Raw genomic sequence first — 23,112 nt, 5'->3', positions numbered from 1 at the left:
TGCCGTGAGCAGAGCTGAGAAAGCAGGAGACCAGGGGCCCGGCCCTGTCTCTTGCTGGTAACAGTTTCCACTTTATTTAGTTAAAAACAATAAATAATCTATAAATAGAACTATAAATAGAACAGGGCCGGAGGCATAGAGTGAGGTACAACTGGGTGAAAGCATTTGATTCTGGGCTGGGCAAAGGACAGGCAGAGGGCAACTGCACCTCCTTGCATTTCATTGTTGGGGGTGGCGGGGGGGGGGGTCCTTCCTCCCCACCTGCGGCTCCTCTGATAGGCCAGGCCAGGCTTGAAAGGGGCTGTGAGACGCCTGCTACCCCGGGCGGGAGAAGTTCTGGCTGCCCCGTATCAAGGCAAACGCACAAAGCACCGGGGTCAATAAATAGCCGCCTCCCAACTTGGGGGTGCCTGACTGAGGGGCTCTGCACTAGCGGCGGTGATGCCCAGGACGAGACAACCTCTTCACCACCGGCGCCTCGTTTCAGACCACGGCTGCAGGAGCTGCGAGGCAGTGGCGGAGGGAGTGAGGCTGCCCTCACGCGCGGTATAGCGGCGGCGGGCCTTCTCAGCCAGCAGCTGGTAGAAGGGCTTGGGGGTCTCCCAGTCCTCGTCCTCGCTGCTGGAGCTGACCTTCTTCACGATCCGGTTGTGCCGGCGACTGAACCTGCGCGCTTTGGTGCTGGGAGAGAGGTGGCAGGATGGGCAGGATTCCTCGGTCGCCTCCCGACCATCTCTGTCCCACCCCCAGTGCTCTGGCCCCAGCAGTGACCAGGGCCTGGGCTGAGGGGGTGTCCAGGGCTTTATTTGGCCCCAGCGGGGGAGCCACTGGCTCCCGTGAGGACCTGTCACCATCTGCACACGTGCACGTGTGTTTCCGGGGCCAGTTGCAAGCTGGGCAGGTGGAGAGGAGAGGGTTTCAGGGGGGACGGGGCATCAAGAGGGGAAGAGAAGAAGAAGACCAAGCGACAGGGGAGTTAAGACCCAGCTTTCTGCTCTGAGAAACTCCCTGTGGCAGAGAGGGCAAAGGAAATTTAGGGCAGTGGGGTCCAAATCCAGAATTAAGCTGTTTGCCCTTCGAAGTTACAGCCAGGGGTAGAGTGCCGCTCTGCTTCTGTCACCCCAACTCTTTCATAAGAGCTCGTGACACCCAAATCTCCTGCCCGAGGAAACTCCCAACCTGTTTCCAACATCACAGAGCTCAAGGCTCTGAAAATCAGAGCAGGATGAGAAGCAGGGGCCTCGCCTCTGCCACCCACACCTTCTGGGCAGGGGCTGCTCACCAATATGGTCTCCGCTCCTGCAGGGTCATCATCCGCCAGAGGTGGGCCAGCTCCTTGGTGGCAGTCGTGGATGCGGTCCCAGGGCAGGCTCTGGGGCAGGAGGGAGGAGGAGGTGAGGAGAGGCCTGTAGCCTCGCCTGGCTTGGGCGAAGGCCAACGGTGTGACCACACAAGGGTCCCTGGCCCTCTCAGAGCCACAGCTTTCCAAAGCTGAGAACTCGGATCTTTCCGTGTTGCCCTGAAAGATGCCTCCTTTCGCGCCCCCTGAAGGGAGCTGGACTAAATGGTGGTTGGAAAGGGGCCACCCCGTGTCCTGGGACCTGTATCCGCCGCTCCAATACCAGCACCACCTCTTCTCCACGGAGGCTGCAGACTGGCAAGATCGGTTCAGGGCTAGGTGCCTGATAGATCATGTCAAGTTGGCCCCAAGAACTTTTGCTTGAAATCTTAGAAACGAGGAGCACTCCTCCCACAGGGTTGCTGGGGCGGGAGACAGGACACGAGCCTGGAGCTCCTGCGGGAGAGCCTGCCCCAGCCCAGCCCAGCGTGATGGAGCACAAAGCCAACCCAGAGCGCGGAGTGGAGGGGGACAAGGAGCCCGGGCAGTGTCCCTTGAGCCCAAGGACCAACCACGTCTGAAGGTGGCTCCTCTTTTTTCAGGTTAATTTAATTATATTAATTAGTTCATTATATTAATTAATTCAAGCCAGTTAGTTTCCTATTTTTCCTAAGTCTGAGCTGAGTTTCACTGCTTGCAGTGCACGGGCCCTGACCAGTGCCACGGGGCCGGGGGAGGCCGGGAGAGCGTGGCTGAGGAATGTGTCGGCAGCAGTGGGTGGCCTGCTCTGCCGGTGGATGGACAGTGAGGTAGGGCCCCAATCAGGGCTGAAGAGGACGCCCTCCCACCTGATGTACTGCTTCCGGTTCATCCTGCAGAACATGATGAAGCCGTTGACACACTTCTTCTTCATCTGGGTGGGGCAGGGGGTTTGCTTGCTCTCATTGGGCTTCACAAGGCCCCTGCCCGCCCTGCCCTTCCTTCCGGCTGCGGGCAGGGCTGAGGCCCGCTGGGTGGGGGTCCACGTATAACTCTCATCCTCATCGCTGGAGGACTGCAGGCCCTCGAGGTCGGCCTGAACATCCTGGGTGGGAGACAGAGAGGTGAGGGCAGGCAGGAGACGCGGACTGACCAGGCGGATGGCTTTCTGTCTCCCTCACCTCTTGCTGCCTCCACACCGAGTCTGTGTCCGTGTCCTCCGAGCTGGGGCTGCACAGCTCCTTGCTGTTCTCACACAGCGACAGGTAGCAGTGGTCCAGCGAGACCAAGGACTGGCACCGGCTGAGGGAGTCGGGAAGGTCTTCGGGGGCCTCAGGGGGTGTGTCCTGGGAGGTGAAGGAGAAAGTTGGGAGAAGACGGAGGGGGACAATGCTGTCCCTTCATGGCCCCCACTCACTGCTTTCCTAGGAGGTCACACGAGCATCATCACAAACAGCTCAGGCTCAAAACAGCCTCCAGATGCCTCCTCAGAAATTCAAGCTAAGTTTCCCCAGTTCCCACAGGGGGTTGGAGAGGAGGTGGATGGGGGTCTTCTGCCTCCTATTCTGGGGCACTCTCTCTCAATCCCATCAGTTTACCACCTTGCAAAGTAGCTGTGATGCCCCGGGCAAGTCTTAGCTCCTCTGAGCCTCAGTTTCATGCACAGATGGTGTCACTACACATCCTCTGCAAGGCCGAGAGGCACTTGGTGCAGTGGCTGCACTTCCAAGAGCTCCGCTAAAGGTGTCTATTTTTGTTTCTACAGCAGATTCAGCTATTCATTGAGGCAGGGGGCCACCTTCCCACACACTGGAGGGGGCCACACACTGGGGACCGGAGCTGGGGCTGCCCCTCTGGCAGTCAGACGTTGAACTGCTGGAGCAGACGGTGCTACAGAAATCAGCCCGGGGGCCTGGGAAGGAGGCTCTTTCCAACTGAGGATCCTGGGGGTCACCGGCTGTTTTCAATTTCCTCATCTGTCAAATGGGTTCACAAGAGAGCCTGACTCATAGAGCAGTCATAAAATTATGTGGGGTCTTTTCTGGGCACCTGGCAGCTTTCAGCTTTTATCCTTTGTGTCTGGTTCATTCTAAGGGCCCAGCACAGAGCAGGGCGCCTGGTGGCCAGCAGGGAGTGTTCAAAGGATGGGCAGGCAGGTGAGGGCACAGATGGTGGGTGAGTCTCTGGAAGGATGAGGAGAAGCATGATGGATGGACAGGTGAGTGGGGGAGGAGCTGAAAGGTCGAGGGGACGGATGAGTGGATCAAGCGGGTGGAGAGAAGGATGGACGTGTGTGCGGACAGATGCATGGGCAGACACCTACCTTCTTCTGTAGTCCCTCAAGCGTGCAGGCGGAAGGCGAAGACGCAGGATCTAAGAATACTTCTTCAAAGAGAGCTGTCGGGGGCGGGGAGGGAGGCCAGAGGGGTGGCTGGGGCGGGAACGCCTCTCTCAGGGCCCCGTGCCTGTTCCGCCGCCCCTGCTAGCCGGAGTGCCCTTCTCTGGCTTTGGCTTTGGGATCTTCTGCCCCAAGTCCAAATCCGGCTCACAGGCCAGCTCCTGTGGGGAACCACCAACCTGGGCAGAGTGAGTGGGTCCCTATTCCAGGCTCCTGGAGCCTTCCACGTGCCACGCTGGCCTGGGGCTGCTCCCCACCAGGCTGTGGGCTCCTTGAGGGCTGGGATGGGATTCATCCCTGGTTATCCAGCACTGCCAGCACAGGGCTGCACACTTGGTGGGTGTCACTGCAGGTGTTTTTTCTGAATGAACCAAGGTGCTCACCTTGGGTCAGGTGCTTGGCGCCATCCTCCAGGATCTGTTCTGGCTGCAGTTTCCCCGGGGAGCTGAAGAGGGAGGGGCTGAGCCCTAGGATCTCGCTCCGGTGGCCTGTCGCATTCCAGTTGTCAATCTGGGGAGTCCCCAAGGCGAGTGGGCTCCCTGAAAAGGAAATATCAGGCTCGAGGGTGTGTCAGAGGTTGCCCTCTTCCCCAGCACAGCAGCTGGCTTTGAGCAGATGGTGCCAGACACTGGGGAAAGGTGACTGTCAGTTCCTTGTGGTGAGTGCTTGGAAGAGGAAATTAAGAGGCACGGTGCCTGGCGTCTTGTTAGGAATGGCCAGGAAAAAAATCAATATCATGATGTGCCAGATCCAATAGACTGACTTTAGCTATCTGGAGCTCTGTGTTAAGAAAGATTCTGAGGCAGTGTCTGGGATCAACAGAAAGGGTAATGATTGATCAGCAACGTCTTCCATGGCAACTGATGGCTCAGGGACAGTGGGCAGGCTGTGTGTTGCCATCCCTGTGCTTAGCGGACATCCATCCCTTTCCCGCTCTCCTCCCTTCCACAGACATCCTCAGAAGGAAGGTACCAAGAAGACCCCACTCCAGGCTACAAGGAGGACAGACAGAGCTTCAGTTACCATGGGCGCTGCCCTTTGGGGTCCAGGCAGGAAGCCAAGGGTCAGCATCTGGGGACTCCTTGTCCACCTCCTCGCTGTAATCGCACACCAGCTTCTGCCTGCAAGAGGAGGAATTGAAGAGGCAGACCTGGAGCCCCGGGCTGGAAACACCGTGGGCCCTGGGGCGAGCCCTTTCCCCTTTGGGTGTCTCAGTGTCACCCACTGTGGACTAAGACAGGGATCTCTCCGTGCCGGCCGCTGGGGGGTGCCCGCCCTCAAGGAGCTTCAGGGCTTATAAGGAGAGGCCAGCTGCAATCAGAGCTGACTACACGGGGGCAGAGCTGTGATGGGGCTTTGAGGAGGACACAGACGGTGGGCAGGGCAGGAGGGAGGACCGAGCTGAGCTAAGCTTAAAGGATGGGTAGTTTTCCAGGTGGACGAAGGGATCAAGCTTCCAGGAAGAGGGAACAAAGGGTGAGAAGCCCAGAGGGGACACGGGCCTGGCTCCCGCAGGGAGTGGCGAATATTTGGTGGTGTTAAGGGTAAGGTTTGCAGTTGAGGAGCAGGAAAGGGGGCTGGCAAGGTGAGCTGGGACCAGAGAGGGTCTCAAATGCTAATTAAGATATCCGGGCTCTACCCAACAGGAGGGAATAGCTTAAAGCCAAAAACTGACATGATCAAGGTCTTGTGTGTTAGAAAAGCCGTGCAGGTGACTACTGGGGACAGGGTAGAGGGCGGGGCGGGAGGCAGGGAGAGGATGCGGCCCTGGTCAACACGTAGGAAGCAAGGCTTTCCCTCGAGCTCATGATGCCTGACGCAAAGCTAGGCCCTCAGAAGTGCTCACTCCACAGATACCAGTCGAGGGTGGTGATTGACCCCATTTCTCACCAAGCCTTAGCCAATCCCACCAAACGCCTCAGCTTCTTCCACTCACATACCTCGGCTTCCCTTACCTGGGACGGGGCTGGGTCCTGTTGAGAAAATGGATCCTCTCAACCCGTTGCTGGGCCTCGAAGGCAGGGTAAGGCCCCGCATCCTGGGCACTGTTTTTGCCACAGCAGCCTACGGGGGGTGGGGCAAGTCAGGATGGTCACTCCTGTGTCTGGCCCAAATCCTGGGACTCACAGAGGCAGGGACGGAGAGGTGCTGGGGTATGCCACAGCCTATCCCTCCCCCCATCCCAGCCAAAACCTCAGGCTCTGGGGCCTCTGTGTGAGGTTTGGGGGCTCCCTGAATCACCTGCAGGTTTCTGGAATCCCACGGCCCTATCAGAAGCTGTAAGGAAGATAAAATCCTTAAGCAGAGTGATGATGATGAAGATGATGAGAGCAAACAAGTATATAGTGCTCACCAAGGCAGCACGGTTTTAATCTTAAGTTTTACATACTACTCGGTAGCCCTTTACCAAAGGGTACGGTTTTTATAATACCCATTTACAGTTAAATAAACTGAGGCATTGAGATATCAAGTAACTGGCCCAAGCTCACAAGATTAGCTCAAGATCTGGGACACCCTCCTTCCCCAGGTGGGTCAGGCGCCTCCTTGGGGCTCCCACAGCCTCCTGGGCGACCCCAGGAAGTGAGAGTGTGGGATTTCTTCACTGGACTGTCACCGGCACCGCTCACGTGGCCTGGCCCAGAGGAGATGCTCTGGGAGGAAAGGCTGAAGGAACAGACAGAGGAATAGGATGACCTGAGGCCTCGCCTTCCAGTCGCGCCCGTATCTCCTGGGGGTGTCACACCTTTGCAAGCTGGCAAAGGGAGGGGGACTCACAAGAGCGTTTGGCTGCTTCAAGTGAAGGAAGGCTCACGAGGCGGCCCTGCTCTTGCCTCCAGTTCTGTGACCCTGACCCCTGCTTACACCCCCAACAGAGCCTGAAGGGAAAAGGAAACTTGGAAAGAGGCTGCGACACAGCGTCTCTCTTGTCCATTGTAGAATCCCTGGCGACTAGGACTGTGCCTGGGACGTCGAGGGTGCCTGACAAGTGGTATATAAACGAGTGGTTAAGTTAGTGGAGAGGAAAGACACCAACTTGAGATGTCACAGTGGACGCTGTTCTCAGCCATATGCAGCAGTGTCAGCCAGGATCTTCCTCCCTTTCTGTCACCTTGAGACGGGGATGACACAGCCTTGGGGTGACTGCAGGAGTCGAGGCATCTTGGAGGGGTGATGGTCGCCACCATGTTTCCTCCTCTCTGGTCTGGGGATGGGGTCACCTGCTTCTTAGGCTGGTCCAGGGCCAGACAGCGACGAGGGTTCTGGGCCCGGGTCTGGCGTTCTGGGAGAGCAGAGAGATGGCGTCAGACAGGGCTGGGGGCCTGACTGTCACCGGAGAGTGGCTGAGGTGGGGGTCTTTGCTCTGGGCCCAATAACCTGCTTCAAAGCTTTGTCTGGCCTGGTCACTCAGTCCTTCCCGGAGAGGCCCAGATCCTCAGTTAAAGACCACCTAGTCGGACACCCCCTTCCCCTGCCCACACGTTAGAATCACCTTGTGAGCTCTGAAAATACTGATGCCCAGGTTCCACCCAGATCACTGAAGCCCAACTTTCTGGGTGTGAGGCACAGGTAATGGGCATTTTTAAAAGCACCCCAGTGATTCAGATGTGCAGCCAGAGCTGGAAATCATTGATTAGGTCCAACTCCCTTTTTAAGGACGTGGAAACAGAGGCTCGAAAAGGGGAAGGGACAGGTAGTGTTAGTAGCAAGGCTGAGGTGGGACCTGGGACACTTGCCTCCCTCACTGGGGTCCTTCTGTCACCCCACACTCCCTGCTGCCCTGGCCTGGGGATGGATGACTGGGCAGAGGGATGATAAATGCTGACAGCAGCTTCCGTTCCTGGGCACTGGCCATGTGCCCCATCACTTAAGCACTGCCTGAGCGGCATGCGCCTGGCTCCTGATCTGAGGGCCACCCTGTGGCAGGCCCTCCAATTTCCAGACCAGGAAGCTGAGGCTCACAGGAGAAGAGGGACCCACCCCCAGGCCTCAGAGCTAGGAAGAGGAGGCACCACAGCTGAACCCAGGCACATCTGAATCCAGAGCCTTGTCAAGGGCTCAGGATTGCCGACTGGGCCTCCCGGGAGTGGGGACGGTCCTGGAGAAGGAGCCCCGCTCCCATCTGACCCCTGCACCCTCTTCTGTCCCCACTGACGGCTTGTACCTGATGCTTGGGCCGGCTTCTTCTTCCGAGGTTTCTGGCAGCCTCCCCAAAGATGGGACTCATGAGAGTGTGGGGTGCTGGATGGGGTGGAGTGTCTCCACTTTGCTGGGCCTGCGGCCGGCTTCCAACCCAGCCCTGCGCAGGACGGAGAATGAGGCAGGTCAGATGCCCTCACCCTTATCCATCCTGAATGCTGCCTCTGGACAGCACTTCATGATGGACAGGGAGCAGGGAGGCTGCCACGGTCCCCAGACTGACTTTACAAATGGGGAAACTGAGGTCCCGGGAGGAGATGGGACCTGGCTGAGGTTGTGTAGCCAGGCGGCAGAAGTACAGGCGAGAACTCAGTTGTCCTCAGGGCCATTCCGGGCCCCGGCTGAGAGGAAAGACAGACCCAGCACTTCCCAGATGCTTCCCCGTCTTCTGCCTCCCAAATCAGTTCTTCCTCCAGCCTCCTCAAGATGGTAGGGGCTCCAGCACCCACCCTGGGTGGCCCGGGGCCTCTCAACTCTTCCTCATTAACGTCTCCCAAGGACTTCCCTGGCGGTCCAGTGGTTAAGACTCTGCACTCCCAAGGCTGGAGGTATGGGTTCGACCCCTGGTCGGGGAACTAAGATCCCACATGCTGTGCGGCATGGCCAAAAAAAAATACTCCCAAATTTACCTACTTCTGTCTACACCCTCAGCTATGGTGCTACATTGCCTCATCACTCCCATCCAGATCACCCCTAAAAGTATCTTCACTCATCTCCCCCACTCCAGCTTCTTACTTAATAGCAAGTCCCCACGCTAGATGTCAGGCACCTCTTCCTCAAAGTAACTCTGATCATGGCTTTCCTCTGGTTTAAAGGCCTCCAGTCATTCTCATCTTCTTCATCTCCCTCCTCCGCCAGGTGCTTGAGGCCCTTCAGAATCTCGTCCCTGCCTCATCTTCTACCCCTCTTGCCCGTGTATTCCTCCCACCAGTAACCACAGCAGCCGGCACACACGGCATGGGATGACTGGCTTGTTCCAGGCGCCGTGTTACAGCACTCTTTACATGTATTAACTCATTCAATCCTCACAACAAACACAGAAAGGGGGTATGGGTCCATTTTGCAGATGAGGAAACTGAGGCACAGAGCAGTGTAGGTCACCCGCAGGTTTCTGGAATCCCACGTCCCTATCAGAAGCTGATAGGACTGTGCCTGAGTTGGGACCTGGCTCAGGAGTCTGCGCACATCATCTGGGTGCTACACGACCCCTCCAGTCATACCCAACTGCTTGCCTGTCCCCGGACGTCCCACAGGTGTCTTCTCGTGCCTTCAGACTCTTGTTCACCTTGTTTTTTCTGCCTGGCATGGTTCCCCCTTCCCTGTCCTCGAAGGCCCAGCTCCGAGGCCCCTCCCACCACAGTCTTCCCAGACACCCTCCTCTGGGGTCACAGCACTTTGGACATCCCTCTGACTTGTCCCGTGAGACAGGCTGTGAGATCCAGGAAGGACTGGACCAGTCTAAGTCACTCAGCGTCCCTGACAGCCAGGACAATGCTTGGCACGTAGCAGGTGCTGGGAAACGTCGGCTGAACTTACTTACCCCCCAGTCCACCGTTCCCATCGGTGGTGTGGAATTCGAGCAAGGCCTTGGCCGCATCGATTTTTCTCTGGAGGTAGTGAATGTAGTACAGGACGTGCAGCAGAATCTCCTTCTGCCCCCAAAAGAAAGACAGGGTTGAGCGGGGGCCTGAGATGATGTGAGGCTGCTGGGGACCGGGGACCCTGCCCCAACAATCCCCCCATTGGCAGAGAGGTTCCTATTCTGCTCTTTAGTCCTCACTGTGGCCCAGTAAGCCAGCGGTTACAGCTAAGGAAACGGAGGCCCAGAGCGTTAAAGAGACTTGCTGGGTTACGGAGAGGAAGTGGCAGAGCTGGGATCTGAACCCAGGCCTGCTCGCCTCCTGGTCCAGTTTTGGGGACACACACTGCTCAGCTTCCCACCCCTGGCCCTTGGCACACGCAAAGCCCTCCTCTTCTCCCCACAGACTCCCTCCCTGGCTTCTCCTCCTTTGAGCCTCAGCACAGTGTTCTCCCCTTCTGGAAGCTTTCCTGCCCTCCTGACCCCTCACCCAGGCTGGGTCAGATGTCCCTCCTCTGCATTCTTGTAAAACCCTGGGCCTGTTTCCACCAAGGCACTTGTCACAGTGTTTTATAATTGTCTGTTTATGTATCATTCTCTCCCATTGACCTTGAACTAGCTGAGGGTAGAGACTGTAGCTAATTGATTTCTGGATCCCAAGCACACAGAATCGAGAGGTGACTTAGTCAGTTATCACTGAAGGAACGCCTCTTCCCCACAGCATCAGCGGGCATCCCCCAACCGGCCACCAGATACCGGCTGGGCCGGTATTGGAGACACTAAGCTAAAAAAGATACTACCCACTAAGAGCCATGTGGAGGGGTGAACTAGACATACTTTTGTTTGCCTTCATGGAACTTACAATCCAGGGAGGGCAGCGCACCTTAATAAACTCATAATTCATAAAAAATGATCAAGTGTGTGATAAGCATTATGAATAAAAGAGCATAACAGGTGACTCTGAAATTAGACTTGGGTGTCTAGAAAGGCCTCTCTGAAGTGGCAGCATTTAAACTGAAGACTGAAAGGAGTTAGCCTGGTGAAGGAAGAACACCCATAAATATTTTTTGGATTGAACTGGATCCCCAGAATAACAACAAAACCGTTAGCAGGAATCTTCCAACCCCAAATCAGGAAACATGGTCTGGGGGGGTGGGGGATACATTGGGAGACTGGGACTGACATATACACGCTACTATATATAAAGTAGATAACTAATAAGGACCAACTGTATAGCACAGGGGACTCTACTCAATGCTCTGTAATGGCCTTTATGGGAAAAGAATCTAAAAGAGTGGATATATGTATATGTATAACTGATTCACTGTGCTGTACAGCAGAAACTAACGCAACATTGTAAATCAACTATACTCCAATAAAAATTAATTTTAAAAAAGGATGGTCTCATGAGGTGACTTATGTGAAATCGTTCCATAAAATATAATACAGTCACTGAACTTATTTAACCTGATCCAGGGAAGGAAGCTATAATCTAACTAAGGAATAACGTGACACAGCCAAGAGATTATTGGTTTGGGGCCTGGCTCCAACCTGCTACTTACTGGCTGTGCACTGGGAGCGGGTCATTTTACTTCTCTGGGCCTCGGTTTTCTCATCTGTGCAATGGTAACGAGGATATTCATTCAGCCTCAGAGGATTATCATTAGGACGAAATAAATTAGTGTGTGTGAAATCGCCCAGCACAGAGCCTGATAAATCAGTTGTCCAATAAATGCTTAGTTGATATCTGGATGAGAAAGAACACCTTCATCGGCTTCTCAAGGGATTAAATAGAAACCTTTGGGGGCTTCCCTGGTGGCACAGTGGTTGAGAATCCGCCTGCCAATGCAGGGGACACGGGTTCGAGCCCTGGTCCGGGAAGATCCCAAGTGCCACGGAGCAGCTAAGCCCGTGTGTCACAACTACTGAGCCTGTGCTCTAGCGCCCGCGACCCACAACTCCAGAGCCCGTGACCCACAACTCCTGAGCCCGCGACCCACACTACTGAGCCCGCGTGCTGCAACTACTGAAGCCCACGTGCCTAGAGCCCGTGCTCCACAATGAGAGAAGCCACCACAATGAGAAGCCCGCTCACCGCAACGAAGAGTAGCCCTGCTCTCCCCAAGTAGAGAAAGCCTGTGCACAGCAACGAAGACCCAATGCAGCCAAGAATAAATAAATAAAATAAATTTACTAAAAAAAAAAAAAAGACCTTTTCTATCTTTGTATAAATAGACCATGAGTTTTTCAAAAGCAAATCCTGTCTTTTTAGCTTAGTATCTCCAACACCAGGCTTGGCACATGGTGGGCATTCACTAAGCTAATTCTCTGTAAACTGTAAAGCAATATAAAGTGTCACTTATTATTACTAGCACAAAGATTTTATGCAGAAGGCAACTGGGCATCAACTCAGACTTCAGGACAGAAAGAAAGCTTGGTAATTGAAACTTTGGGAAGGTTAGCTCAGGGGCTACACCAGAGGTTCAAATCCCAGAGACTTCCTGAAGGTAAGATCGATGCAAACTATAACTGTCTCAACAGAGGGAAATTCATTCATTCATTCATTCAGCAAACATCTATCGAGCATCGAGTGACAGAGTGGTGGAGGGTGTGGGCCTTTGGAATGAGACACATCTGACTCACTCTGCCATTAGCCAGCTGTGCCTCTCTGGACAATATGACCCCTCTGTGCTCCTGTTTCCTCGAACCAAAAAATGAGCATACTCATACTCATCTCACAAGCCTTGGGGGGAGGATTAAATGAGAAAATGTAGGGATTTCCCTGGCAGTCCGGGGGTTAAGACTCCAGCGCTTCCACTGCAGGGGGCGCGGGTTCCATCTCTGGTTGGGGAACTGAGATCCTGCATGCCTCATGCCATGGCCAATAAATAAATAAAGTAGCTATCTCAAAAAAAAAAAGAGAGAGAGAGAAAATGTATCTAAGAAGCTTGGCATCCACTGTCTGACACCTAGAACTCTCAGTCAGTGGGGAGCAACTGTTATTGTTATCTGCTCTGTGTTAGGCCCTGGGGTGCTGGGGATAGAGATTCATCCATTATGGTTTTTACCTTTGCAGAACTCTTCATCTAAAGGGAATCAGAGAGGGACTTCCCTGGTGGCGCAGTGGTTAAGAATCCACCTGTCAATGGAGGGGACATGGGTTCGAGCCCTGGCCCAGGAAGACCCCACATGCCGCGGAGCAACTAAGCCCGCGAGCCACAACTACTGAGCCTACGCGCCACAACTACTGAAGCTCACGTGCCTAAAGCCCATGCTCCACAACAAGAGAAGCCACTGCAATGAGAAGCCCGTGCACCGCAACAAAGAGTAGCCCCCGTTCGCTGCAACTAGAGAAAGCCCACGCGCAGCAACAAAGACCCAATGCAGCCAAAAATAAAATTAGAAAAAATAAAATAAGATAAAGGGAATCAGAGAAATGGAAACAATCACAGTAATGTGCAGAGGGCTGTGATGGTCAGAGGGATGGGAAGCCACGGACCACATGGGGCAGGGGCACTTAATCAGCCAGGATGGTGAGGAAGGATACCACGGACCTAAGCTGAAGCCTAAACCTCAAACACGGGCAAAACAAGGCATAATAGCTCCCACGGTTTATTCAGCAGTGGACTGAGCACGTCACACAGCCCTTGGACGAGCTGTGATGATGCATGTCAGGCAGGCTGGGGACTGAGTGGGACACTGGTTGTACATGGAGCCGGGGGCCCAGGAATGAATTTAAGGGAGGATGAAGATGGGGAAGAAGTGGGATTATTAAGACAGCAGAGAATCAATGGTAAAGAAAGTGGGCTGAGGCCTGGGGAGGATTCCACGAAGAGATGTGGTCATCTAGTCAGTGATGAAATGCTGCCTGTGCCCTGGCTCAACTGTCATTCCTCCAGGGCAGGGGCTGTGTCCCAGTCCTCTCTGCCTTGCCCGACGAGAACTTATAGTGCCTACGCACACCAGATACTCAAATGCTGGAGGACAGAGGGCAAAATCCCCCAGATATTTTTTGAGCACTGTGGTGCTCTACATAATGCCTCCCCCAAAGGCATCCACGTCCTAGTCCCCGGGACCTGTGAATATGTTGCCATGTATGACAAAGGGGACTTTGCAGATGTGATGAAGTTAAGGATCTTGAGATGGGGAGATTATTCTGGATTGTCTGAGTGGGCCCAGTGTAATCACAAGCGTCCTTATGAGCAGGAGGTTGGAGGGTCAAAGGCAGAGAAGACGAATGACGACAAAAGCAGAGGTAGAGGAGAGACTAGAAGATGCTACGCTGCTGGCTTGGAAGGGGCTGTGAGCCAAGGACCATAGGCGGCCTCTAGAATTTGGCAGAGGGAGAGGAAATGGATGCTCCGCTGGACCCTCCTGCTGACACCGTGACTTTAGTCCAGTGGGACTGAGTTTGGATTTCTGACCTCAGCACTCTGAGAGAACAAAGTTGTGTTGTTTTAAGCCACTAAGTTTGTGGTAATCTATTAGAGCAGCCACAGGAAACTGATACAAGCACCTACAATTGAGAGGGATTTAGGAGAGACAAGCAGCGTGATCTGGTGATGGATGGGCTGTGGCTGGCAGGGAGAAGGATAGGGTTAGGGTCGGGCAAATCTCTCCCAAACACCCGCTGCCCTGAACCTCTCTGAAGGCAAGTATAACATTCTAGGTCGGATCAGTTATTGTGCATTCAAATCTTCCTCTTTTTTTTCTTTCTGGCCGTGCCACACAGCTTGCAGGGTCCCAGTTCCCTGAACCAGGGATCGAACCCGGGCCCCAGCAGTGGAAGCACCAAGTCCTAACCACTGGACCACCTGGGAAGTCCCTAAATCTTTATCTTCTTGACCAGATTCTAAGTTCTCCGAGGAGGAGGGCTGGGTTTCAAATTTCTTTGCTTCCCCTTGTTGCCGGCAGAACAGCTTCTGACATCTGACAATCTTTCCATTAATGGCTGATGAATGAATGAATGAGAGAAACTATAGCAAGAAAACATCACACCAAACCTTCCAGATCTCTGAGTCTCACATTAAGTTGTTCGTCCTGGGAGCAAGTGTTAGCTCAGCACTATAAACATTTATTGAGTGGCCACTGGGGAGGCACCGAGAAGCTTTATCCCTGCCTCATGGAGATGATCCCCACAAAGTCACAAAAGAAGGCACCCGGAAAGGGAACCGACATTTATTCAGGCCCTGTCATGGCTATCATGTCACTTTGGTCTCACAATATCGCTGAGTAGGAGGAGTTATTTTTTTCTTGTTTTATAGCTGGGAAACCTGAGGCTTGAGAGGCTGATAACCTGAGCGAGCTGCCCAGAGTTCTGCAGGTGTGGGGCTGGAGGGCTCAAATGCAGGCTGTGTGACCCCCAGAGGGATGACCTTGACCCGGCACCTTGCCTATTTTTCCCCTCCCAATTCCCCCTGCCTCCTTTGCAGGAAAGAATCCCCCAGGCTTCTAGTCATGGGATCACAGACTCCCAGAAATTCCCAGTCAGGACCATTGCCATGTCAGTGCTGTCACTGGGTGGGTCTGTCTAGGTTTCCTAGGACAAGGGAGGTCAACCCAATTGCTGATATGTTCAGATCTGCCTCCCAAATCCACCTCATCTCCTTCAGCCCCCTTACCTTGGTGAACTTCTTGGTACTGGTCCTCAGGGCCACAGGTAGCAGCAATGCCAGCTCTTGCAGTTTGTTGGTGTGGTTTTTACTCGCCCTCCTGTTTTGGGGCAAGAGCTGGTGTGGGTTAGGACATCCGAAATGGAATTTGGCATCTGACCCCCCAGACCGCTTGTCTCAGTGTTCCCCAGCTCAGAGAAGCTCCCTGCCCCAGGCACCCAAGACAGAAGCCTGGGAATTGTCTGCACTGCTCACTCTCCCCCATCCCCTGGTCCAATCAGTCACCAAATCTTGCCCATTCCTCCTCCAATCCCTTCTCTCCGTCCCCTCGCTCCTGCCCTAGTCCATGTGCTGACATAGTTCTCCCAGCCTTCCATCTGGCTTCCTCCAAGCCACACTCTCTACAAGAGTCACGGTGATCTTTCTGAAACACAAACCTGCCTATGGTTTTCTCATCTGTGCAAAAGGAATGAGGATATTCTTTCAGAGGCAGAGGGCTACCAATAGGACTGAATACATTAGTTACTAATAAGCACTTCAAACCTCTCAATGCCATCCCATTATGAAGGATCAAGTTTAAACCCTTACTTAACATGGCTTATAATGCCCCCCATGGCCTGGCCCGCCTGACCCTTCTGGTCTCATCTCTTACTTCCTTTCGTTCTCTCCCATCAGTGGACCCCAACTCCACAGGCCAGGTGAGGTATCTCTGCTCAGGTCCCCCTGCCCCTGTGCTCATGCATTTCTCTGGTCCCTGCAGTTGGGGGAGAGCTGAGTAGGGGGCACCGCTGTATCTCCAGCACCTAGAACAGGGTCTGGCACACTGCGGGAAGTCATCGCCTATTTGCTAAATGATTGAATAAATAAGGGCATGAAAGAAGTTGACTCCTGAGCAGACGCAGAACTTCCAGGATCTAATCCCTGAATCCATAATTCATAATATATCCGTGTAAGCACACCTGTACCCCTCTCTCCTGACGGATGGAGACACAAAGACGTTGGAGTCTCTCTCCCAAATTACACACCGCTGCCACTACTCCTGCTACTTCTTCGGGAAGGCCCAAACACCTCGTCTCCACCAAACCTTATCTCACCTTCCTTCAGGGCCTGATTCAATTGCCACCCGAGGAAGCCTCCCCCGACCTCCCTTGTTTTTCTCCCCGACTCTGAATGTCCACAACACTTTGTGTCACCTGCAGCACTGCCCAGCCCAAAACACTTCCTTGATTACAGATGTATCTTTGGTTCCTACTCAGACCCACGAACTGACACCCCCTCTTTGCCAGGCCCTGTGCTGGACACTGTGGAAAGGGAGAGGAATCACTGTCCTGCCCTCGAGGACATGGGGGAGCAGTGTGGGAGACACTTATCTCCCTAACCCAACTCTGAAGTCCTGAAAGAATCGTTCTCGCTCATTCATTCAGCAATTACTTATTAAGCCCCTACTATGTGCCAGGAAGTGTGATCGGTGACAGGGACAGAAGACTATAAAACAACTACAGCCCCTTCTAGAGCCTACAATGCAGTCGGGGATAAAGTCATTCATCAAATTGTCACACAAATAAACATAAAATGGCAACTAGGACCAGAACCAGCTGTATAATTTGCTGGGGGTGGGGGCATTGCAAATGAAACTGTGGGTCCCCTTGTTCAGAAATTAAGAATTCTGGGAATTCCCTGGTGGTCCAGTGGTTAAGACGCCGCACTTTCACTGCTGAGGACCCGGCTTCAGTCCCTGGTCTGGGAACTAAAATCCCACAAGCCGCACGGCCTGGCCAAAAAAAAAAAGTGAAGAATTTCAGGATGGTGAGAGCAGAGCATTAAACCAAGCATTGGGCTCTTCTAAGCTCAAGGCTCTGTGACTGCATGAATCACATGTCCCTCCTGGGGACAAAGGAGAGGTGCTGCTCGGTGTTATGGAAACTTGTGATAGGTGGTTTTGATCTAACCTATGAGGTTTTTCCAGAGGAAGGAAACCTGGCCAGAAGCTGCTCTGAAGGATGAGTGGAGCTGCGTCAGTGGAGGGGGAGAGGGAATGTTTCAGACAGAGGGAGCATGGAGAAGTCAGAGGAAATAAAGCTGAAGTGTCTGGAGCACAGAAAGCAAGGAGTCCTGTGGGGTGAGATGAGGCTGGAGGACGAGGTAGGGGCCAGATGACGCAGGGTCTTATGGGTCTTACAGGCTCACAGTATGAAGTTATGCCTTTATCTGAAGCCCAACGGGAAGCGTTAACGTGTTTTCTGCAGGGGATGGCATTTCCAGTGCACCCTCCCAGAACCACCATGAGTACGGGAGACTACACGTATTAGTCAGCTGAATGAAGGAATGAAAGAAAAGCAAAACCACCAATTGGCCTCTAGTTCTTTCCTGATAGAAACCATAATTTCGAGGGGCAAGAGTGGGTGCTGGGTTTCTATCCGTGGAGAAACACTGGGTAGGCTGACCTCTAACGTCTTGCCTGGCCCTGATATTTATTTTCTGCATGCAACTTTCCTGCTGTTCTAGAGGACTCCCTAGAAACTCCAAAGAGAAACAGCACAGAAAGCCAGGAAGAAAAAGTATCCAGGTCTATTTAAGTTCAAGGTGCTATTTGACCATGTCTGAGAAAAAGGGTTTCATATCAACTAGTCCCTGGGTGTTTCCTCTGGGTTTTGCAAAGCACTGAGAGAGCCTTCTGCACAAACACAGGAGTTCCAGGAAAAAAAAAAAAATTGGAGGGAGAAAAAGGGTGACCAGGAAATGCAAAATCTTGGCTGCTCTTGGGCAGCGGTCCTGAAGAGGTGTGACCTGGGGCTCTGCTCACAGGGGCCTCGGGGAACTGGGCGCTCGCTCTCAAGGCTGCTCCTTTCCTGGCTGGATGGTTTTGGTTTCAGCCAAGTTCTTTCCTCAGAGTCTGTTTAATTTTCACCCACTAATCCCAGCTCTGCCCTCTGATTCTGTGGGGAACAGGCCAGCTCCGGCCACATGGGTCTTTTTCTGCTTCTTTCAACTGCCAAGTTTATTTCTGCCTTAGGGCCTTTACCATTGCCTCCACCTGGAATGTTCTTTTGCCCCGATTTTTACACGGCTGATTTCTTGCCATTCCACGCTTAGCTTAAATGTAATCTCCCTAGAGGCCTTTCCTGACTACCTGATCTAAATAAGCACATTCTTGGTCACATCCCCATATCCTTTATCAGCATCTGAAATCTTTCTTTCTTTCTTCCTTCCCTTCCTTCCTCCTTCCCTTCCTTCCTTCCTCTCCTTCTCTCTCTCTTTCTTTCTTATAAATATAAACATAAGGAGAGGGATTTTTGTCTCTTTTTTTTTTTTTTTTGCAGTACGCAGGCCTCCCACCGCCGTGGCCTCTCTCGCCGCGGAGCACAGGCTCCGGATGCTCAGGCCCAGCGGCCATGGCTCACGGGCCCAGCCGCTCCACGGCACAAACCCGCGTCCCCCGCACCGGCAGACGGACTCCCAACCACTGAGCCACCAGGGAAGCCCTGTCTCTTTTATTTATTGTTATATCCCGGACTGACTTATCCATCAGGTAGCGTAAGCACAGTGCCTAGGGCTGGTGCTACTTTTAGGGGCTTTGAGAATGTTTTAATTTCTTTTAAAACCAGAAGAGAAATAAATGAATATAATTCAACTTGGATTATATTCATATTTATACCAGTGCTGTCATAAACTATAATTTTTAATGTGTTTTTAAAAATATTTAACTAATTTATTTGGTTGCTCTGGGTCTTTTGCGGCACGTGGTCTCCTTAGTTGCAGCTTGCCAGCTCCTTAGTTGTGGCATGCAAACTCTTAGTTGCGGCCTGTGGGATCTAGTTCCCTGACCAGGGATTGAACCCAGGTCCACTGCATTGGGAGCACAGAGCCTTAACCACTGCACCACCAGGGAAGTCCCTTAATGTGTTTTTAATGCAGGAGCTGGAAGAAGCCTTAATCAAGAGCCAGTCCAAATTTCTCATATTAGCTATGGGAAAACCAAGGCCCAGACCCTAATTTGCTTTAACATGTGCAGGAACTTAAGAGTAAGAGCTGTCCCAAAGTGGGACAAAGCAGGGGGCAGTCCCAAGAAGCAGCATAATAGTTGGTTACAAGGTTCAGCTTTTGAAGCAAACAGATCTGGTTGAAATCCCAGCTCTGCCACTTGCTGTGTGACTTTGGGCAAGTGCTTTCATCACTCTGAGCCTGTTTATAATTCATTTACAAAATGGAGGTGGCTGGAAAGTGTGATCTTGTCCAGAAGGTGTTTAGCACATAGGGAGCGCTCACGAAATGTTAGTTCAAGACAGAAGGTAGACAGTCATTTGTTGGAACGATTTAGGGATAAGGGATGTTGGAGAATGGGGTGGGGGTATTGTACTGGATGACTACTGTTGATAAAACTGTTGTTTTTGGTTGACCGACATCCAATTCCTCCCTTTCCTGGTAATAGTTTCCTTTGGGGAACGATCCCTCCCCACTCTCAGTCCATATGGTTCAGAGAAGCTGACCCCAACCTCCCCTTCCACTAGGGAGCACTGAAGCAAGGTCTAGCCAAGAAGTCAAGTGATTGATTCAGGACTGTGGTTGTAACCTAGGCTTGACCAATCAGAGTCAACGGATCCTGGAAAGAGACTCTCTGCTAGGCTTGTCAAGTTGGCAGGATATGGACCTGGAGTGGCTGGGAGCCATCTTGCCCTCACAAATGGAGAGCCAACACAGACAAGAGCAGAGCAAAGAGAGGCAGATTCCTGGCCATATCATTTAACTCCTCAACTAGAACCAGCCAAGCCTGATGCCCCGGAATTTTTTGTTTAAAGGATCCAATAAATCCCCTATTACGCATAAGCCAGTTTTAGCTAGGTTTCTGTTAATTGCAACTAAGAGTCTTTATTAATACAAAGACCCCACATCTAGAAAGGGGGGAAAGAGAATGCATTGTTGGTGACCTCTGGAATTCCAGGAGGAAAAGGCAAGTGAGAGAGGCATTCTTCATTTTCTTCATTTGCCCCTTCTGAGCACAGTACCTAAGTAGAGAACCTGAACAAAGCAGACACTTATTTTTGGAGTTAATAAATGAAGACATAGGTGGGCGGGAAGTCACTGGGGAAGACAGTGGGGAATAAGATGAACTCTGGCTCTCTTCTTTATCCAGACTTTAGAGGAAGGGAGAAATCTGATCCAACCCTCAATCTGCTAGGAAAATCCCCTCTGTACGATTCCTGACACTTGGTAGGTGCTTGATGGCAAAATGAATACGTGAATTAAAGAAAGGAAGGAAGGGCATTTAAGAAAATCAGGATGTCAAAACCTGCAAGGGCTTAGAGATGATCTTTGCCAACTACCTCAGAGTTCTCTCATCTTGAAATGGTGGTAATATTCGCACCTACTTCCTCGTGGAGTTGTTGTAAGGATTAAAGGATTTTATACAAACAAAAGCCTTAGCAAAAAGTCTGGCAAACTAGTAAATGCTCAGTAAACACTACTGTTACTATTATTCAACCAGAGTGGCTGGAGCTGTGAGGGAGGTGGGCCGGGGGAACACTTACCTGTTCCTGGGACCCAGGAAGTTGGTCCTGGGCTGTTCAGGGAAACACAAGTGCTTGCTGGAATTCCACATCTGCAAAGAGGGGAAAAGAAAGAATTATTAGTGACCTCTGGGATTCCAGGAGGAATGCACAGCTTGACGGGCAGCCTCATTTCCCCCATCATACTCCTTTGAGCACTCAGAGATCCCAAAATAAGTCCCCAGTCCCCATAAACACAGGTCAAGAGACCAAATTAAAATGCCCAAACTCTGAACTGAAGTCCATGAATCTCAAATTGCAAATTGGGGCCCGTAAATCACGATCCAGACCTAAAACTAAAAGGAGCAGATTCCCAAACTTTGACTTCAGAACTTCAGTCTTAACAGTGAAATGTCAGACCCTGCAATGGGAACCACATCTGAAAACTGTGGCTTGAGATCTCTACACTGTGATATTAAGATACTAAAACTATGTCTTTAAACTCCCAAAGTGAGGACCTAGAACATAAAAAGGAGGCCTTCCCAAACCTAAACGCCCTAAATTCTAATACTGAGATGCTCTAGACCCCCAAACTGTTAATTTCTGATCTCCAAATATGAACCCAATCCTAGTATTAAGAACACAGACCAGGGCTTCCCTGGTGGCTCAGTGGTTAAGAATCCGCCTGCCAGTGCAGGGGACACGGGTTCAAGCCCTGGTCTGGGAAGATCCCACATGCCCTGGAGCAACTAAGCCCGTGTGCCACGACTACTGAAGCCCGCACGCCTAGAGCCTGTGCTCCGCAACAAGAGAAGCCACTACAATGAGAAGCCCACGCACCGCGACGAAGAGTAGCCCCCGCTCGCCGCAACTAGAAAAAGCCCACGCGCAGCAACGAAGACCCAACGCAGCCAAAAATACAAATAAATTAATTTAAAAAAGAAAAAAACACAGACCACAAACTTTAATATTGAGAACCCAAACCCTAAAGTAAGAAATCCAATCTCCCCAAAGCAAACCTCAGTCCCCCAAATTGACCTCAGATCCTAAAACCAAGACCTCTAGATCCCCAAACTGTCACTTCAGACCCTCAAATTGTGACCCCCAACCCTAAACTGAGATCTCACCCGTGAGTTCCACTCTGAAACCCAAAGTCTAAAACTGAAGCCTCATACTCAATGTGGGGGACTGCAGGCCCTAACAATTCTCAAAGTTCCAAACTGTGACCCCAGACCCTAAATCTCATACCTCATACTCTACACTGAGATTCTAGACCCTAAATCTACACTGAAGCTTCAATCCTCCCAAATTAGACCCCGCACCCCCAAAATGCTATTCTAGACTTCCAGATCCCCAGACTAGGATCTCTGATTCCAACAGGAAAGCTTCCAGCCGCAAAACCCAAGACCTGCAGATTTCCAAAACGAGTTCTCTCCAGACACAAATCCCGAGACCCCAGATCCTAACCTGTGACCCCCAAATCCCCAACACTATTCAGAGACTTCGTATCTCAAACTTGAGCGTGGATCCCCAAACCTAGGCCCAGCCTCAAACCCAAACTCCGGCTCTGCTGCTCGGGTCCTGCCTCCCCCAGGGCCCGGGCGCCCAAGGCACAACCGCCCTCCCGTCTGCCTGACACTCCCAGAGGGAGGCCACGACCACGAAGTGGACCCCAGGCTCCCCTCTGGCCGGCTAGTCACCCGACCCGTTCCCCTTGGCCTCCAGCACCCGCCTCAGGACGTGCAAAATGGCGCCCTTCTGGTTTTGCGCCAGCCCCACACTTGGGAGCCTGATCAGACAGCGTCTCGTGCTGGTCCCGGTAGGCTGGTTGCGTGCGCGAACCTCAAGCCGGCCTCAGCCACCACGTTCCAAGCGTGAGGCGGACGCGAATCCCCTTTGGCGCGAGGCTCCTGCGCGAGGCCTGAGGAGGAGAGCAAGAGCGAACTCCTGAGGCGAGGCCACGCCCTCAGCAGTTCCTGCCAAGATGTGCTGGGTGCGAGACTGGCAGGCTTCAAGTGGCCGTGCGCACGCGCGCCTGGGGAAGGCCCTGTCTTCCACCACAGAGCTAGCCTGGCCTCACGCCTCCTGACACAGTCTTTTCCGGTGCGCGCCAAAGTGCCGACCAATCAGCGCTCGCTCAGCTGCCCGCCTTTTCGGCAGGTGCCGCCCCCTCAGGCCACGCCCCCAGACCTCTTCTGAGGTCCTGAGCCAGTGGAGCCTAATGAGGAGGCGGGGTCTCCCTAAGTGCCAATTCTCCGGAAGCAAAGGAGATGTGACCAGTCTCCCTTCCCAACCTCTGGTGTCCCGTTGCCAACTTTTCTCTTTAGCGCATGTCTAATGAGGGCCTATGCCAAGCGTTATGCTACAAGTTGGGAATTTAGCCAAAGTCTTCCCAGTGCAGTTGGGAAGGCTCACAGACCGTGAGAATCTAGTGAGGCACAGGCTGCATTAAAGAGAGATAAATTGAGAAAAGATTCAGAGGAGGGCCATTGGAATCGAGCCTTAATAGCAGTTCCCCTCATGAA

General features: G+C 52.7%; 1 protein-coding gene across 7 annotated transcripts; it reads right to left on the bottom strand.

Annotated features, from left to right (window-relative positions):
- Nucleotides 1–37: 37 nt before the first annotated feature.
- On the bottom strand, nucleotides 38–22,592 carry MEIOSIN (meiosis initiator). 7 transcript variants are annotated; one of them, XM_033843954.2, is made up of 15 exons: nucleotides 22,320–22,592; nucleotides 20,630–20,700; nucleotides 15,114–15,204; nucleotides 9,454–9,562; nucleotides 7,879–8,013; nucleotides 6,751–6,996; nucleotides 5,958–5,993; nucleotides 5,672–5,780; nucleotides 4,740–4,837; nucleotides 4,100–4,255; nucleotides 3,642–3,715; nucleotides 2,500–2,664; nucleotides 2,188–2,423; nucleotides 1,283–1,372; nucleotides 38–681 (listed from the first exon to the last, which is right to left on the bottom strand). In XM_033843954.2, the coding sequence occupies exons 2-15, from the start codon at nucleotides 20,698–20,700 to the stop codon at nucleotides 465–467; spliced, it is 1,833 nt and encodes a 610-aa protein (XP_033699845.1). In that variant the 5' UTR covers nucleotides 22,320–22,592; the 3' UTR covers nucleotides 38–464. The 7 variants fall into 7 exon arrangements, with proteins under 7 accessions (XP_033699845.1, XP_033699843.1, XP_033699847.1 ...); XM_033843952.2 differs by having other exon boundaries at nucleotides 9,454–9,565; nucleotides 22,320–22,590; XM_033843956.2 differs by having other exon boundaries at nucleotides 6,826–6,996; nucleotides 9,454–9,565; nucleotides 22,320–22,590.
- Between the last annotated feature and the right edge of the window lie 520 nt (nucleotides 22,593–23,112).

Source organism: Tursiops truncatus, chromosome 19, assembly GCF_011762595.2.
Source record: "Tursiops truncatus isolate mTurTru1 chromosome 19, mTurTru1.mat.Y, whole genome shotgun sequence".
NCBI lineage: Eukaryota > Metazoa > Chordata > Mammalia > Artiodactyla > Delphinidae > Tursiops > Tursiops truncatus.
Note: the sequence above shows the minus strand (reverse complement) of the source record. Positions and strands in the feature narration are given on the sequence as shown.

What these genes read in the sequence shown, in the direction of transcription:
- MEIOSIN (XM_033843952.2), bottom strand. Translation starts at nt 20,700, where the DNA reads ATGTGGAATTCCAGCAAGCACTTGTGTTTCCCTGAACAGCCCAGGACC. An exon ending in GTACCAAGAAGTTCACCAAG is followed by an intron (nt 9,566 to 15,113) that starts GTAAGGGGGCTG and finishes TTTTGGGGGCAG; the next exon opens with AAGGAGATTCTGCTGCACGT. An exon ending in AGGACCCAGCCCCGTCCCAG is followed by an intron (nt 4,838 to 5,671) that starts GTAAGGGAAGCC and finishes CTCCTCTTGCAG; the next exon opens with GCAGAAGCTGGTGTGCGATT.